Below are 17,667 nucleotides of genomic sequence, written 5' to 3'. Positions count from 1 at the left end.
AAGCATCAGTCTCTTCTGCAGCTTTTCAGCACTATTTCAGTCCAGGAGTGAAAATCATCACAGTCGCTTTAGGTCCCTAGGAAGCTTTCCTTCTCTGAAACCTGGCCACAGGTCTGCTGCCTGATGCAACCAAGTACCCTGCTTCTTAGAGGAGTATCTCAGTCTGCCATGCACACTTTGGGCTTCCTGACTTTTGAGTCTGTCCATGTTCTCAGTCCTACGCTGCGTAAGCTGATTCAGCTGAACTTGCTGTGTTGCTGTGTAGGAAGGCACCCCCTGAAATGAACAGGCAGTTTGCCTTTTTCAACCTTTTTAACAAAACATATGGTACCTGCAAAGCAGCACCTAACAAAACAAATGAAGCAGGTTCCTGTTTGTCACACTAATACTGATAATCCATAATGCAGGGAAAACATGCTTTGTGGTATCCAACACTACAAATCAACACTGGAGCTGGAAGCTCTTCTAGCATGCCCAAGTGTTTCCACACTACCCACTCTGTTTATAGCTGGTGGGCCCAATTAAATGGGTAGACACCTCCTCTGCAGTGAGGTTGCCTCCAATTTCCATATAGTCTCTTCATAATGGCTGTACATGAAAATAGCACATTGTAGCCTGTCTGAAAGAATAATCTATCCCATAACAAGTTCTAGACTGAAGAGAGCGAAAAGGAAGGTTTTAACATTCTCCATATCTTTTTTTCTTCTTACTGTCTCTATGTAATCAACAGTTTTGTACTTCATTTTAAAATAGCTTAAAAATAAACCCTCATAACTGTCCTTTCCATCTTTTCTGCTAAAGAGTCATGGCTATTCTACACATTTTTTTATGTCCTCTTTAAATTAGAGCTACTCAAATATAATCACATCTTTGGCATTTAGAATTTGCTGTTCTGATAAATTTGTCAACAGATCCCATACTTTTCATATATAGCTTGTTAGGCAAAGATATATTCATTTCCCTTTCTTCATCAGATTAATATAAATTACCATAATTTATAGTCAAACAATTAGAAGCAGAAATTTTATGGTGAAATGTAGGCAAAACTGCAATTTCTGAGGGTGTTGTGCTGGGATAGGGCCTTAAGCTGTGAAAGGTACTGGGTTTTGGATGCAGTAAGATGACTTTAATGTTGGCTACTGCACTTGTCAAAGACTTCAGTTTTCAGTCACAGTTGTACCAATACACGCACAATTTATGCAGAATCTCGACACTCCCCAATTATGAGTGCTTCAGACTGAAGCTGACTTCTCTTGTAAGACATACGAATTATGAGGCAAGCTTCATAGCTGTGCCAGATTTCATCTTTTCTGAGAATACAAAAGAATGCAGCGGCTGATGAAGGATTTGACTGACCATATTCTAAAAGCTTCCTGAAAGCACTGGGTTGAATTTTCTTTGCACCTACAAAGGTCCGAAGTGACAGTTGATCAAGCCAGATAAAATTAAAAGTCTACAAATACTCAACTGTCAGTGTTCAGGAAAACCTGAATTCTAAATCAGTGGGTCTTCAGGATATGCAGCCTTGAAATCTCTCTGCACAGGGCTGAGTGAGGTGGCAACAAGTAATATTGAAGCCAGTTCACAAAGCTTTACTTTTTCTCAAAAAAGCACAGCTGAAGTAGCCTCTCCCAGTCCCTTCAGATATGAGGAAGGGAACCGAGAGGATGTATTCCATTCTCTCTCAGGCAAGTACATGGGAAAACCTGGTAGTCTTTTGAAGGGGAAGACTGGAGAAAATATTCCAAATCCCAAATCTTTCCTCTTTGTGCAGTATGTCTGTATGAAGACCCCAAAGATTGTGCATTTGATGGGACTATGAATGCTCTGAGATTGATAACGTACTGTCTAAATTTTGAAAATTATGTTACAAGCTGGAAGGCCATTTAAAATAGCAGCAGTGAGTTAATCACAAGACCTGAAAAACTGTTGGTTCACTTCATTGCAAAATGCAGTGAGGTTCCAAGAAAAAAGAAGTGTCCCCCTTGCTGTCTTTTCAGTGTGTGTCTGAGAAAGGAAAAATTGTGAGTTATTCATAGATATAGTGGGTAGAAACCCAGAATTAAACAAAGTAAATTTAAATTAAGAAAAGGAAAAAAGAGAGAAAAACAAACTTGCAGCTTCCAGCTCAAGCAGGAGACAGGAATAGCTGGGGCTGCTGCTCTGAGCTGCTTCTTGGGGGCAAGGAATTTAAGCTCACTATGTTTCTTTCTTTAAGTAGTAATACTCAGAATGTGAATTGTTGCTTAAAAAGTTATTTCCCTGCTTATATAATACAAATACACTTCAAAGGTATTATGTGACACCTAAGAGACAGTTTTGGTTCAAGAAGATGGCCATTTTATTTTCCTCTTTACTATAGCTACATTTCCTTCTTTTTACCCTTTGTGTTTGCTAGAATAAGCTTGCAGGACTCTATGCATCTGTAATATTAAGAGTGGTGAATCTGAAAAACTCGAAGTACATTATCTCTCTAGAAATAACAGATCATTGTACAATTCAGGAAGAGTTTGATCTAAGCAACTGTGATGTGTCTCCTGAGAAGATTGCAAGTATATGGTTGAGAGCTGATAAAGGCAGGGCCGGGTTATAAGGGGAACGCTTTGCAAGAAACACCACCCTTCTGGAAAGCAATCAACAATTCATGAATGACCCCCCCCAAATTAATACAAAGACTTACTCTGCTGCCTTTTTTTGTTAGAAGAGAGGAGCCATCAACTCTTGTCCCTTCTCTCCCCCATCATGAGAAAGAGAGTAGGAGGACAGATTTGACGTAATACTCAATACAAGATAACTGTGACTTTCAGCAGCTGCTGTGCATCCTCTGTTACTACCTAGCATGTGCTCTGTGCTTACCACAATCTATCAAGATGAAAAGGAAACCTATATTACACTGGTCTTCTCCAGATCTCCGGGATAATGGGCCCCTAAGCAAACTGGGCAGAGAAATTTAATGATTATAAAGGACAAAAAAACTTATATATGACATACTTGGGGATAATATTAAGGTTTTTCCTTAGAAAAGAAAATGAAAGCCCTTTATCAAATGTACTTTTACTGTCTCATCTGCATGATGAAAATAATGATTCTGCATATATCTTGGAAGTGCATAGAAGTTACATGATAGATTTTACTTGCAGGATTTGAAATAAATCATGGTCTGGTATTTTGTGGGGGACCCAAGGATTACTGTCTCCGTCAGCAGTTATGACTTTAGGATGGAAAAATAACAGGAGAGATGAGGCTAAGGAACAGTTTTAAAATGTCTTGTGGTTGTATTAGTTGGTTTGGTTAAGATAATTAATTGATTGTTGTTTCTCTCTCCTCTCCCCAACCTTCTTGTTTTTCTTCTTCTCCTTTTCCATGTCTGTCCTCCTCTCGTCCCCACCCACCCTTATTTTTTTTCTTCCTTTTTTGCTCCACTGATTGGCAACCTCTTCTTTGCTCTGTCTGTATGGCACAGAAGCGGGGTGGTGCCAATGAGAGTTGCTGCAGGAGCAGTCTCGCGGTGTGGGAGCTCCAAGAGCAGTGCTCCCACACCACGGGACCACTTGGTTACTGGTGGGACTGTCCCAGACAATCCAGGACAATTGTAAGCTATGCTGTGTGTTATGTAGGAATTGTGCTTCCTTTCAGAAAAGGGCTAAGTTTTGAACTGGGACCGTTTTATCTGGCAAAGAATTTATATGATAAGACGTAAAACAAGCTTGCGTGAAGACTCTATTTATGTTACTAATACGAAAGGCAAAGATGTATTTGCATTTTGCATTCTACTAACTGCTAACATATATCCTATGTTTGCAGCTTTCATTTAGTTTGGTTTGCATGACTCTACGTAAATTGAAAACTCTTGTAATATACCTGGTGATGGAAAACTGTTTAAAGCAGGTCGAATGTGTAGAAAACAAAAAGCAGCATTAGCACGTTTGTCTAGTTTTCTGTTTTCTTAACATACTGGCTTGTCTCACTCTAAGTTACCTGTCTCGGAGCCTGTTCTCAGTTGTGTTATTATGCATCATTTGTAATCATATGTTCTGATAAAGATGAGAAGTTAAAGAAGGTTAAGAAGCTGGATTTTGTCTCTTCAAATATTATTCTTTTGATTATTTATTTCTTTACAGCAACATGAGCTGAATTATATAAGCTTTCAAAATAGCCCCCACAAGTGGCGAGTACAAGCCTTTGTACCATAAACTGAATTATTAGACATATGGTTACACAATTTGTTCATGCACTATTACATGCACACTTCTGTGGGTGCAGTGTAAAAGCTTTGAATGTGAATCTGTGTTGTATTTATGTGTAGGTGGGAGCTACTCAAAACGTATCTGGAAAAACACATCTCTGGGGTGGAGAAAATAACTTTGGGGTTATTTCAGCAGAAACTTACTGTTTGAGTAGCATCCTTTGGAATATTCACTTTTACTTTCTCAACAGCATTATGTCAAGTTAATGCATCTTAAATGTATTTGCAGCATGCTGGTTTCATCACATTTGTCCCCAAGGCTTGAACACATTGTGACTGGTATTTTTACAGTCCCTGCCAACCTACTGAACTCAGAGTCAATCTCGCTTCTGCCACAGGTCAGCACAAAGCTGGCCCAAAGGTCTTTTTCATTTCTGTGACACTTAGTGGGTGTGGAATTGAGGGATGCCAGTACTGTCACAATGAACAACGTGTTAACCAACATTTCTGTCTCTGAACTTGAGTGCTCTCTGCACTGAGGTTGATGGGAAATATTCAGCTTTTTTTGAGGGTTGTTCTGTAGGTTTAGTCCAGGAAGGATTGAAAAAGCATTGTTTCTGATATGTTTTGTTATGCAGGGTAAGGATGCTATTTTATCTGCCTATTATGTTTTACCTCCAGCCCAAAAGTTCTCTGTATACTACTGCTTGAATATTTTTATTTACACAGTGAGCACAGCTTCAAAACATGTCAGAGTTTATGTAGGGAATAACAAAACAAATGGAAAAGACTTTTCCTCTCAAACATGATCACAAACCCCAAGAGAAGCCTAAGGAAAGAGAGACACCTTCCAGAATATGCTAAAGTTGGGTTGATTCCGCTGCCTTGGTAGTTTATGAAGAGAGCTCTCCTGAAGTCTCATTACCTGAGGTATTCAAAACTTTTTAGCTCAAAGACAGAAATTTAGGTTTTGCCTAAAGCATGTTACATTGTGTTCCTTGAAGCTGGTTTTGGCAAACAAGGCTGAGGGATCTTCTAGACAGCCCTGTCTGTCCAGTGTATTATGTACACTGAGACAGATCTCTCTGCAATAAGGCCAGCCTATTTACAATAGTTGTTTAGATCAACAGCTTTACAAGGTGTTTAGAACAATGAAATTGTTAAAAAATAAAAGCCTTCAGATTTCATTCAGAACTGATTACCCTTCTTACTAATTTGCTTTTCTGCTTGTTTCACATTTGGAGGTTGAACTAGAATGACATGTGAATGCAATGACTAGCTTCCCTTACAAGATATGAAAATGGCAGCTATCACCACCATATGTTCTGCAATACCTTTTGTGGGTTTTGGTTTTTTTTAAAGAGTGCATCAGCATACATGTGAAATCATAAATATTGTAACCATGCTAAGGCTTTTTCAGTGTTATGCTTTTAAAAACTAGTTTAGATTACGATTGATGTTTCCCTTTAGTTTTGTTTCAGCTTTGCTTTGATCCGCTGTATTAGGGAGTAGGATATTTTCATACTGAATACTATTCTTTTTTGTTGTCTGTGTTATCTACAAAATGTAAAGAAAAAGTAACAGCAGGAAAAGTTGTATGTAAAACTCCTATGTATGTTGGGATGGGAAAATCACAGGGTTTAGAATTCACAAAATGTCTTAATCACTTCTTAAATCTCTAGGACTTTTGCAGCAGTTTTAGGGCACTTTGGATTCCCCCTCCTGTCAATTAGTGGAAGTGTACTTTGAAGAGCTGCTTTTGCATTTTTTTTTTTTTAAATGAAGGGTGTATTTTTTTAAATCTTGGAAGGTTTTGTTCTGTTGCCCAAACCAACCTACCAGCAGTGGATCGTCTTAGCTCTCTTTGAACCTTGCTTTCTCTTCTTGGGAGCAGTCCTGCTCATTTTTATTTTTGTGTAGCAAAAATAGGCTCTCCAGTTAGCAGCCATCTAAATGCACACGTTAGTCTCCCCTTTGGACTCTCTTCAGCTTCTTCTCTAGCCATTTCTGCTGGGCCCAGCCAGTCATCTTCTTGGTGTCAGGACATTTTTGTCCATCTGTCCCTGCTCCAAACCTCATTGTTTGTCACTTTCATGCAAGGCTGTTTCTGAAGATCCAATTCTGTTCCCATTGGCCTCAGAATAGAATATTACTGTTCTCGCCAATTTATTACTGATGTAGACAGTGTCTTTCATCAGAGAGAATTATGCCATGTGCTGTAAAAACATGAGTTGGTTATCCCTGTCCCATAAAATTTATCATAACAATTTTTGGTCTGCTTTTTCTCTCTTTTAGTTTCTGTCTAAATAGATCAAACTCCACCCCCCCACCCCCCCTCTTCCTTTGGCCCTGTTCTCTAAGATTGCATCTCTCTTCTCCCTCAGGGTCCTCCACTCTTCCAAAACACCATTCCTTCTTCCCCCCTGCCCAGCTTTCACTATGTCCATCTGTTATTCTCTGTCCAAGTGCTGCCTGTTCACCCCACCTGTGATTATGCTCCTCTTCCTACTCATCTGTCTTGGTCATTTCAGATAGCCTTCTTGCTTAGGTGAGAGTGAATGAATTGCACCTTTTTACAGTTCTGCATGAAGAAAGTGGGTGAGATTTTGTCAGTTTAAATCTGGAGTTAGCTCACTGATTTATAACCGTGCATACCTGTGTAAGCATATCATCAAGATAATGTTAGTAACAGAAATTTTATTTGCTATATTCACAGTATCTAAAGAACTGAAAGCCCTCTAATGTCTGACTGTGTCTTATCTTTCCTGGAACTCATTCATCCCATAACGTAATATAAGCACATTTGTTGTAAATTACTGGAAAGAAACCGTTAATGCTTGTATTATGTTTTAACTTGCTTTCCTTTGGAGGCAGGGAATTGTCAAGTAAGTACTAACAACACAGAGCACAGAAAAAGCATAGATTGCTGTGAATGTACAATGCAGATTGCATAGGTCAAAAAGGGTAAATATATGTAATTTGCTACAGTGCAAATTTCTTGTCTTGACACTGCCACCTTATGTATCAAAATAAATTAGGTGTAGTCATAGACTTGTTGAAAATAAAATGACTTCATAAAATGTTAAAAATTTGATGCTGCTTTACATTTGTTTTATTAAACGAATGCATACATGTGTGTATATATACATGTATATGTATATATGAATGCACACAACATTTGTATTTGTGTGTACTGTGAATAGATATATATAAAAGTATATGCGTGGATGTGTATGTTTCCAAATTAAATCTCATGCTTACAGTCTAGTGATTATCAATCATGTCATAGTCATAGTGCTCTCTTGCTTTCATAAAAAATTTTGGCTTGCTCTTGTCATAAACTTTAACTGATATTCCTAGATAAAGAGATGTAAAGACAATCCATTTTAAAATTACACTAAAACAGAAAAAAGAGCAAGAAGCATACAAGAAAATGATTTATTATTTTTGTAAGTGCTGATTCAAAGGCCCCAGTAAATCTGGGCTGAAATGGCTTTTGCTGTTTTAGCATCACATAACGATTTTATTTTGTAAGAGAATTAAGTTTTGTAACAACTTCCTCCACCCCTTCTCTACTGGTGACTGCACTGCTATTCGGTCCAATTACCACTGATGGTTATGTAACATGACTTGATTGACCACTTCCAGAGAAAATAAAGGTACTTGTTTCCCTGTGAACAAAAAGTACAAGCTGTCCCCGTAAGTAAGTTGGCCTACCAATGAACAATTATGAGGCTAAATTGCAGGCTGAACCAGGATAGAAAACAAGCATCCATTGTATGAAATTCTCAACACTGCTTATGAGACTGTTAAGTTTCTACCAGTTTCCATCCCTGTCATGCACCTGAAAATAAACAAAACACTTGGAATCACGTTCTCCTTCAGTATAAAGTGTGCAGGAAGCATGGATGTAGCTTCCTTTTTTTCCTCTGGACTGTAGGATCTTTAGTTCAGAGTATACCCAGGGATGCCAGGGTATGATGTTTCTGAATCTGTAGACTGGTGCACTCTTTAATTTCTGTTTTAGTTCTTGCTGGCATGCTTGAATAGCATGTTTTGTGCCACAAAGGAATGACTGATCGACTTTAAAAATGCTTGTGCATGAATAAAGTGGTCAGAAGTACACCTAAACTTGTATTAAGTTTCTTACTTGGCTTTGTTTGCTGCTTACAAGGGGATCAAGGTAACTCTCTCACTCTTTTAATGTCAAAAGATCACCTGCTAATGTACTTTGCTAGTACTTAGTGAGTTTGCTTGTTTGCTTGAGAAGTGGGTTAGTTTGTTTACCTCCAGCTTTGTTCTGTCTTTTTTAGAGCTCAGCTTTTCATGCTACTTACTCCTGCAATAAGTATTCTAGCTGTGTAGCAATCGGTGTTCTAGCTGTGCGTTTTGTCAGTTGTTGCCTTTGATACCTTCCATAAAAAACACAATTCCAGAAAAAGCAGCTCCCTCTAAGCAAAAGGGATTTCAGGCTTCTGCAATTAATTTTTGCAAGATGAGAATTAATTGTAGTTATAGTATAAGGACAAAAACAATCTAATTTTCACAGCATATATAATGTATATCAAGTTTGCACCTTTTTGAAATCTTAAACTGTGGAAATGCTTTCCAAATTTGAGTGTTTATTAAATAAATTGAGGCTAGGCATTTTGGTTTTTTACTTACAGAACCCACTGCTGTTTAGCCCTGTCTCCAGAATCTGCAGTTGGAGTTTAAAGGCATGCAGTGGGGTGGTTTTTGTATTATTAACAGCAACCATCAAGTGATGTTTTGGAGCAAGCATTTAACCATAATATCTGTTTTTATTCTTTTGCCATCACCACTTCTACCCCAACCTTCTAGCAAGACCTATTTTCTAAGTAAAAGATGATCAAACGTGACAAAGAATCTAGGCCAGGTTTCTATGGGCTAATTTCTCCAGTAATCCAGTGCAATTTTTATGGCTCTGTTCTGCTGTTGACAGGGTTAGAATTAGCCCTCATGAATTTCTGTTAACAGAAAAAAAAATCATTATGCTTCAATTAACACAATGGTCATCTAAAGTGGAGCCTGTGCAGCAGGCATTTGATTTTGTAAGGTCATGAACTTCTAGAGACTGAGCTCCCTCTACTCCTCTTAGGTTTGTGCCTCTTCTTTTTTCCTTGGAAGGATCAAGTCAAATAATAGCAGTAAAGGTCATCTGTCTTTAAAGACCATTTGCACAAATAAAATTTTGTTTCAGCCTGCATTCTATGTTTGTCTTTTTAGCTACTTTTAACAACAGTAATTATATAAAAATGCTTTGCTGGCCTTAGTGTCTGTTAAATTCACACAGATGAATGACTTGTACATTTTAAAATGTAATCATTTTATCTCTAATATGATTTTGAGAAGATTTTATTAAAGCCTTGTCAAGGTTTTGTGGTGGAGTTTCTCAGAAGCAGCAAGGTTGGTGAAAGGTCAACTGCAAGCTGTAGAAAATCTTTTAGATCATTTCTAAAAGCAACAATTTACTATCATTTAGTATTCAAGGATTTTCCCATGAATTTAAATCATTACGATTTAAAAAAATAAAATCGATGTACAGTGGTCTGTTCTACCACTCACCCGCAAAATCTCCATCAGTGTTATTTCTGCTCTTTCCATCAAAATGCATAGGATTTTAGTCAGTTTATTGTACAACTCCAAAAAAGCTAGGCTTTAAGCTCATATAGTTGCAATTGGCCATTTCCTGTTCACATACAAAACATATGCTATGGTTTTGAAGGGTTTATTTTGCTTTCAAACATATTGTCTTCTTTTTTAAATTTTTGTTTCAGGCCACCAGTTAGCAGAGCTGCTCCTCAACCTGAAAAACTGCAAAAGAACAATATCAACAAAAAAAAGAAACTGGTTGAGGTCGGGCTTAATACTTTTTCATTTACTTTAGAAGTAATAAGGGGTGGGTGAAATTTGTCCCTATTTCAAGGGCACCTAAAGTCGTGTATAGGTAGAAGAGAAAGAAATTTCTAGAAAGTGCTTTCAGCTCTGGTGGCAAACACCAGAAGATGTGATAGCAACCTCTGTCAGAAAGAACCTCAGATTCAGGGTGTTAAAGCTTACCTACAATAGCAAATCTCTCCAAACCCCAAATTTGTCTCTTAATTTGAAGGGCAGGTAGGCCAAACACCTTATGTGTGAAAGAAACTGCACTTTCACACATAAAAAATCATGTGCAGGATTTTGAATGATGAAATTTGCTCATTTACTTTGGAACAAACCTTTTTCCCCAAACTGTAGGGCCCCCCAAACAAGTCTCTTGAATTTCCACATAATATGCTGAACAAAGAATATTCTGTGATCTGTGTGGATAATTTGCAACAATTGCTTGGTCTGTCAATGTCATTCAAATTGTTCCTGATACCCTATATAGCTATTAAACTGTGATGGGAAGATTAATAAAATTGGCCCTTTTTTGTAAGTTGTATATATTTTTGAATGGAAATTTACAGAAACAAAACATTTACAGCCGGCTGAATTATTAAAGAAATAATAATATAAATGCAGTGCCTTAGTTGACCGATTAGAGCATTGTAGATAGTCTGTGAGAATGTCATGCCTCAATAAAGTAGCAGAAGACCAAGGATAACTGATTAATTATTGTTTAATTATTCTATAGCCTCTACAAGATATTTGTAGCTTGTGTAATTACTTTAGAACTGTGCTTATGTGATCCAAACTCTGTAATCTCCTTGTTTCTTCTTTCGTTTCACTCTTATTCTTTCTTTTTGTTTTACTTGATCAGGAGCTGGCTTTAGACCATGTTTTTGGATACAGAGGATTTGATTGTCGCAACAACCTCCATTACCTAAATGATGGTGCTGATATTATTTTCCACACAGCTGCAGCAGGCATAGTTCAAAATCTTTCTACTGGTAATTCAACTTGAAACAACACTTTGAGATAAAAAATGCTATACTAGTAAAATATTTCTGATTGAAAGTCTTAACACTTTAACATTCCTGTAACTTTCTCATATTTTGCACCTTGATAAATAATGCAAAAAAATTTAGATGGCTATTACATCAGATTGACAATTTCTCCTGTTCAGATAATCCTGTAAAGCCATCCTGTTCCTTTCAGCAGGCATGAGATTCTGCTAGGAAATGTAATAAAAACCTGTTCTATTTCTGCAGTTGTGCCTTGCTAAAATCCCTGCTGAAGATGCAGGAATGGCTTTCTCAGAGGAGAGAGCCTGGGTTATGAAATGGCTAGTACCCCCAAAAATGTTAGGAGCAGTAACATCCATTGTTTCATTTTGAGTTGTTTTAGCAAGGTCATACTCCAGGGAAGGGTACATTTTGATGCAATACAGCATGAGCAATTTGCTCTTTGGAAAGGGTAGAAATATTCCCTGCTTTTTGGGTAATGAAAAGGAGGAAAAACAACAAAAATTTATCTGGCCTTCCTAAGCTGTAGCACCAGCATCTCCATATTCTTCATATATCTCAAGAAACAAAGATAAGAATTAAAGGAATTTTGGCTTTATTTTATCCCCCCTTGGTGCCACAGTGAACCAAAGGGTCGCAGCGGCGTGCTCAGCAGCTCTGCTGGCGAGAAGGAGCAGAGGCAGGAAAGCTGTCACATCTGGTGACCTTTGGGGACTCCAGTCCCCACGCAGCCTCTGACCCGTGGAGCTGGGAAGCACGGTCCCATCTGTTCTTTTGGGGCCCTTTCCCTTGGGAGGATATTGCAAATCATAAACTTCACAGGGCTTTGCTCTCCGCTTTGCCTCCCACTGACTGCTTCGATTTACTGGGAAACCTGGGCCCTGCATTGGCTAGTTTTGCTTTTTTATGCAGTTACAGGAGGTTACAGGATGATTCTTGGGCTGATTGCGGGTTCCATGGACAGAGCTAGTTTACCAAATATTGCTTTTTTTATATATATGTGTTAATGGTTACATTCATAGTGCATTTGGTAAAGGTGCCTGGGAATGAGAGCGGCGCAGCTGTCGACATAGTTATTGCCCTACGCCCATCCATCCCCTGGAGAGTACAGCATGAGTGTAGCAACACACTGCTTGAATATTCTTTGCTTCAGAGGTGGTTCTTTCTTCGATACTGGTGTGAATAAAAACATGTTTGAATTTTATTAGGTAGTCAGAGTTTCTACCTGGAGCACACTGATGACATTCTCTGCCTAACTGTGAATCAGCACCCAAAGTACAAAAATATTGTGGCTACCAGCCAGATCGGTAGGTGACTCTCTGTATAATAAAGTTTTACTCAAAAATTATCAGGGCACTGATTTATTTTGGGCTTTTCTGTGTAGGAATTTTACCAGGACATGCCAGTGTTGCTGTCCTCAAATTTATTTATTTGATTTTTTTAAGAGGTAATCAAGCTTCACGATTTTCTTATGATTTCAGTTTCATCTCTGATTGTGAGTTGTTGGATTTTAGATTTAATTGTAGTATAATCATATTTCAGAAAGCAAGCTTTGATAAATTGCACCAAATCATCTCATTAATCTGTAATCATTAGATTTATAGAATTCCCTCTTTCCTTCCTGTATCCAAGGCGCTTGTTTAGCAGTAAAATGCTTAGCAGTGAAAATACGTAATGAAAATTTTCCTATGCAGAAGTACAAAAGCTATATGGAAAAGGAAAGTAATAGAGTGAAATCTCAGCAGAAGTTGACACATGTAAGGGGCCTGTTGTGAAACTATATGTGTTTATTATTTTCATGGAGAGTTCTGTTAGATACCCTAGGACCTTTTGCAGGAGTCAACATTGTATGGGAAATGCAGGTTCATTTGCCCCAAGCCTTGAGAAGGATTTGTTGCCTTTCACTTAAACCAGCTTAATACTGGAATAATTAACTTTATGAAAAAGAATGGACTCATTCTAATTCATATCAATCTGGAAGGAGACTCAAGTCCATAACTTCTGTAATAAGTAACTTAACAGGGGCAGAAAAATTGTAGTAGATGAAGACCTTGACAAACTATCTTTGCCACCTGTACTGAGTGCTGTCATTCAATTTGAATGTTGAGTAAACACAAAAATCTGTACATGTTGTCAGAGCTGCAGTTCAAAATACTGACTTCTATGACACAGAAAATGTGACTGTTAAAGACCCTTTTTCTAGTCTGTCAATAAGAGCCCATGACATCAGTGTTTCTGATTTTGGCTGATATTCTGTATAACTACAGATTCATTTCACTTTTAAATTTAATAATTTTTAAAAACTGCATGTCTTTAACATTTCTTTTAAATACCATTTTTAAAAATCAGAAGTGCTAAATATTGTTGCAATATTTGTGTATAAAAAATAATATACCCAAAAAAGTTCAACAATATTCCTGCTTATTTGTTTTGTTGATTTAATCCATATCCATTTTCAAATTTTTAATTTTTTTTTTTCCCTTTTGGTGCTGATGCTGGCACTTCAGCATTAGAAACATGACTTATTTCACCTATTGTTTTCCCTTGGTGCTTCCTCATTTGCCATTGCTCTCACAATGCAGGTGATATGACAGAATTTCCAGGTAAGGCTGATTCATTTGTGAATTGTAGTCAGCAGAGTTATGTAAAAGTTTCATGTTACCTCGTTGTATCTGTGTGAATCACGGATACAAGTGAAACATCTACAGACAATTTGTTTTGCATGAGGTTCTTCATAAATGTTATGTTGTTCTTTTAGAATTTGTCTTACTTCATGAAATACAATGATTTCCCCCTGTGTTTTGCAAGCTATTATGTTTTTTTTATTTTTGAGTAGTGTTAATCTTAAAACAAAACCCCACAACTTATAAGTGTCTGTTTAGGTTAAATGTTCTTGAAAAATGCCTGTTTTGCACTGAAGCATTCCAGATGCTGAATTATTTCTCTTATATAATATATCTTTTTGCACGTAGGTACAACTCCCACAATTCATATATGGGATGCTATGAGTAAGCAAACAATTTCAATGCTGCGTTGCTTCCACACCAAAGGGGTCAACTATGTTAACTTCAGTGCAACGGGCAAACTTCTGGTTTCAGTGGGAGTTGATCCAGAACATACTATCACAGTGTGGAGGTGGCAAGAAGGTAACTCGGGAAAAATCGTGTTCTTTCAGCCTAACAGAAATGTGTACAATTATTTGCTTTTCCTTTCAAGTCTTTGGAATAGATTTGTGTTTTTACTCTGAGTATCATGGCTCCCTAAGTCATAAAATCAGTTAAAGGAGATGGCAAAGTGCTAGAAAATATGCATAAGAAAGTAAGTTTTAAACTTCTATTATAAGTAGAAGTAAGTTAAGGAAAGAATGTTGTTTAATATAAAATTCCATGAAATTAAGGGAAGTATTTTCTTTTTCTTCTTAAAATACTTGAACTTGAAATTCTATGCTGCAGATAGGCCTTTGGGAAGTCATTTCCAGAAAAGAATTATCATCTTCAGAAATGATGGAGAGGAGAGGAAAAGTATCTCAGCTCATTAGATGTGTCCCTGTGCATTTCACCAGATGGTAACTCATTGATGATATTCAAAATTTCTGTGGTGGTGTTTCACTGACCGAAGAGACAAATCATGCTATGAAGGCCTAAATCTGCATTCCCTAAAATGGTCAGATGCAATGGAATAAGCAGGGACCTTACAGGTTGCATGAATTAAGATGTTTGATACACCAAATAATGTTGGGATTTGCTTAGCTTTCAGCATCTGGGACACAGTTCTCTAATCCAATACCAGGTCAATTTATTTTATAAAATCATATCGGAGCTTAATTTTGCAGGTAAATTTAACTTTATTTTTATCCTTTCCTAATTAAAACAGGGACTAAAGTTGCTAGCAGGGGAGGACACCTGGAGAGGATATTCGTTGTAGAGTTCCGCCCAGATTCAGACACTCAGTTTGTGTCTGTTGGGGTAAAACACATGAAGTTCTGGACATTAGCTGGCAGTGCTTTGCTTTATAAGAAAGGAGTCATTGGTTCCATGGAAGATGCCAAAATGCAAACCATGCTTTCTGTTGCCTTCGGAGCAGTGAGTTCAAATTACTTGCTACAGAATTTTGTAATACATTTTTATTAAAACTGCAAGTGTCAATTTCCTTTGTTGAAATCCAGTATAGTACGGACAGTGCAAGACCATGGAGCTCTTGCTTATTTGTTAAACTTTTAATTTGAAACTTGTACACCTTTAGATCCTCATGTAAGTTTTCTAAACAGGGTTGGGTTTCTCTGTTAGTGAACATTTTTTATTAATGTCTGTGCATACCTACAGCATCAGCTGCCAAGGCTTTTATTTTTTTACTTTGCTAGTTATTTAGCACTTCACTGGTTAACTTAGAAAAATGCAATATTGTTATTCTGTGTATAGGCTCTGCAACCTTTTTTTCTACTAACATTATTTGGTATGACATATGCTAGTGATCCAACTAATGGTGACAGTACATAGTACTCTCCAGTATGATCATTAAGGAACCATAGCGCTGTACTTTAGACTTCATAGTTAAGGAAAGCAATACATATTAACAGTGAAAAAGCAGTGTTACCATGATACTAAGCTCTGAAATAGCTTCTGCTTCATCCAGAAAGCCCATAGAAATTACCTTTGCAAATGTTAAGCATAAATTATACAAATCACCAATTCAAAGAAACCCCTTGCTCCTGATTATCCACCCTGGACAATAGTACTAATGTGTGAAACGTGAGTGTATAAAATTAGGCTCCCAAATCCTCATCCTTGTGCCCAAACAAGTGACACTGTTGTAAAAAATTGCTTAATACTAAACATTTCTATTCCAATGGCATTACTGCAGTATAAAATACGAGTAATGTGATGGACACTAAAGACCCCAAAAGTGATTTTAGAAAAGAAGCAGAATGTAGTATTGGAAGGAACATATTGCTTGTATGTACTTTCCAAGTAGAAACAGTCCGACAGACATTTTATTTTCTAAAATAATAAAACTAATGTCCTGCAAGGGGGACCTTCAAAACCAGCAGATGAAGTTTACTCGATTAGCATACGTCATTCATTCAGGATGGTTTTTTCTTCCTCAAGTATGTGTCATTGAATCCCACTGAAAGTATGAGTCCATGTCACAGGAGCATGAGTAAGTTGCTCTTAATAGAGTAGGGGCTGTGCACACACCCTCTGTTTCTTCATGCATCCATGAACTTCACTTGTTTTCATCCAGGTCCATCTAATGCTAAAGTCAACACATCATGCTGGGATACAGCCACACTGTCTTTCCACCATTTGAAACAAAAATTTATTCTGGAGCTTCTATCCCCCAGATCCTTCAACAGACATCATTGCTGTTTATTGCAGAACATAAGACTTTCCTTTGAACCCCTATAAAAAGGGTTCCCTTACAATTTTTCCTGATGCCTGTTATTTCAGAGTCAGTGGCCTTCAAGGTCAGACAATCTTTAGTTCTTTAGCCAATCTTTTCTATTTAACAGAGCAATGCAATGCAGAATACTTGCTACTTTTCCCCATTCCTCAGGGAGTCCCAGACCTCAGACCAGTTTGCTCCATGGGGCAAGTTTCATGGCTTTTATGAGAAATTACGCCATTGCTGTGGTGCATAAAGTAGGTAACAGGTTGAGTTAGTTCTGCATTTAAGTTTATACACTTTATTTTCAACATCTTGAAGATACTGCTTGCCAGTCACCTATACCGAGATTCTCACTGACACATACTCAAAGAAGAAAGAAACATCACTGAGAATTCAGTAGTGGTAACCTGTCAGCAGTCTCACCAGCAGGTGATATGACATAGCACATGCATAGCAAAAGAAGTATGTGCATCTGAAAGATCTCAAGATGAGGTGAATGTACCCTACTCATATGATTTGTGACATCTCAAAGAAACACTGTTAGAGTGCAGTCATTAAACTCATTCTCTCGATGCAGATGGTTTTAATTCCTACATTCATTGCATAGTTGACTTTTCTCAGGAAATTCAGTAGCTAAAAGAATTTTAATTCAAGTTGAACAAAAATGCTAAGGTATTTATTATATCAGAGATCGTTGCTATTTGTTGCAGAATAACCTTACATTTACTGGTGCCATAAATGGAGATGTCTACGTCTGGAAGGATCATTTTCTGATTAGACTTGTGGCAAAAGCTCACACAGGGCCAGTGTTCACAATGTACACGACTCTTCGAGATGGACTCATTGTTACAGGAGGGAAGGAGAGACCGTAAGACATACAATCTTCCTAAACTGCACAACTTTTCTCTCTCTCATATCACTTTTTTATTTTATTTATCCAATACCCTAGACGTACATAATGCTTCCCAGAGATAAATGGTATTTGTACTCTAGCAGTTTCAATCTAAATTTTACATAACATGCCCAGGTGTCTTAGTAAGTAAAGGACTAATAAGTAGGACACTCAAGGGTCACAATAATGCACATTATGCGCAAAGGACGTACTGAACCTCAAATTAGCAATTGATGTGAACACCTGTATAAGCTCCTTGTTGGCTGAGCTCCTGCCAGCCTGGCATAAGTGGGTTT

General features: G+C 37.5%; 1 protein-coding gene across 1 annotated transcript in view; it reads left to right on the top strand.

Annotated features, from left to right (window-relative positions):
- The window catches only part of EML6 (EMAP like 6), a 121,856-nt gene that overhangs the window by 93,400 nt on the left and 10,789 nt on the right, over positions 1-17,667 (top strand). Inside the window, 9 exon segments of the mRNA XM_041125523.1 lie at positions 7,057-7,071; positions 8,361-8,369; positions 9,985-10,063; positions 10,950-11,079; positions 12,303-12,401; positions 13,677-13,697; positions 14,067-14,240; positions 14,968-15,176; positions 17,190-17,347. Of these exon segments, the coding sequence (XP_040981457.1) occupies positions 7,057-7,071; positions 8,361-8,369; positions 9,985-10,063; positions 10,950-11,079; positions 12,303-12,401; positions 13,677-13,697; positions 14,067-14,240; positions 14,968-15,176; positions 17,190-17,347 (894 nt within the window).

The sequence above is a fragment of the Aquila chrysaetos genome, chromosome 8, assembly GCF_900496995.4.
Source record: "Aquila chrysaetos chrysaetos chromosome 8, bAquChr1.4, whole genome shotgun sequence".
In the NCBI taxonomy this organism is placed as follows: Eukaryota; Metazoa; Chordata; class Aves; order Accipitriformes; family Accipitridae; genus Aquila; species Aquila chrysaetos.
The sequence above is the reverse complement of the archived record's forward strand: the minus strand, read 5'-3'. Positions and strand labels throughout refer to the sequence as shown.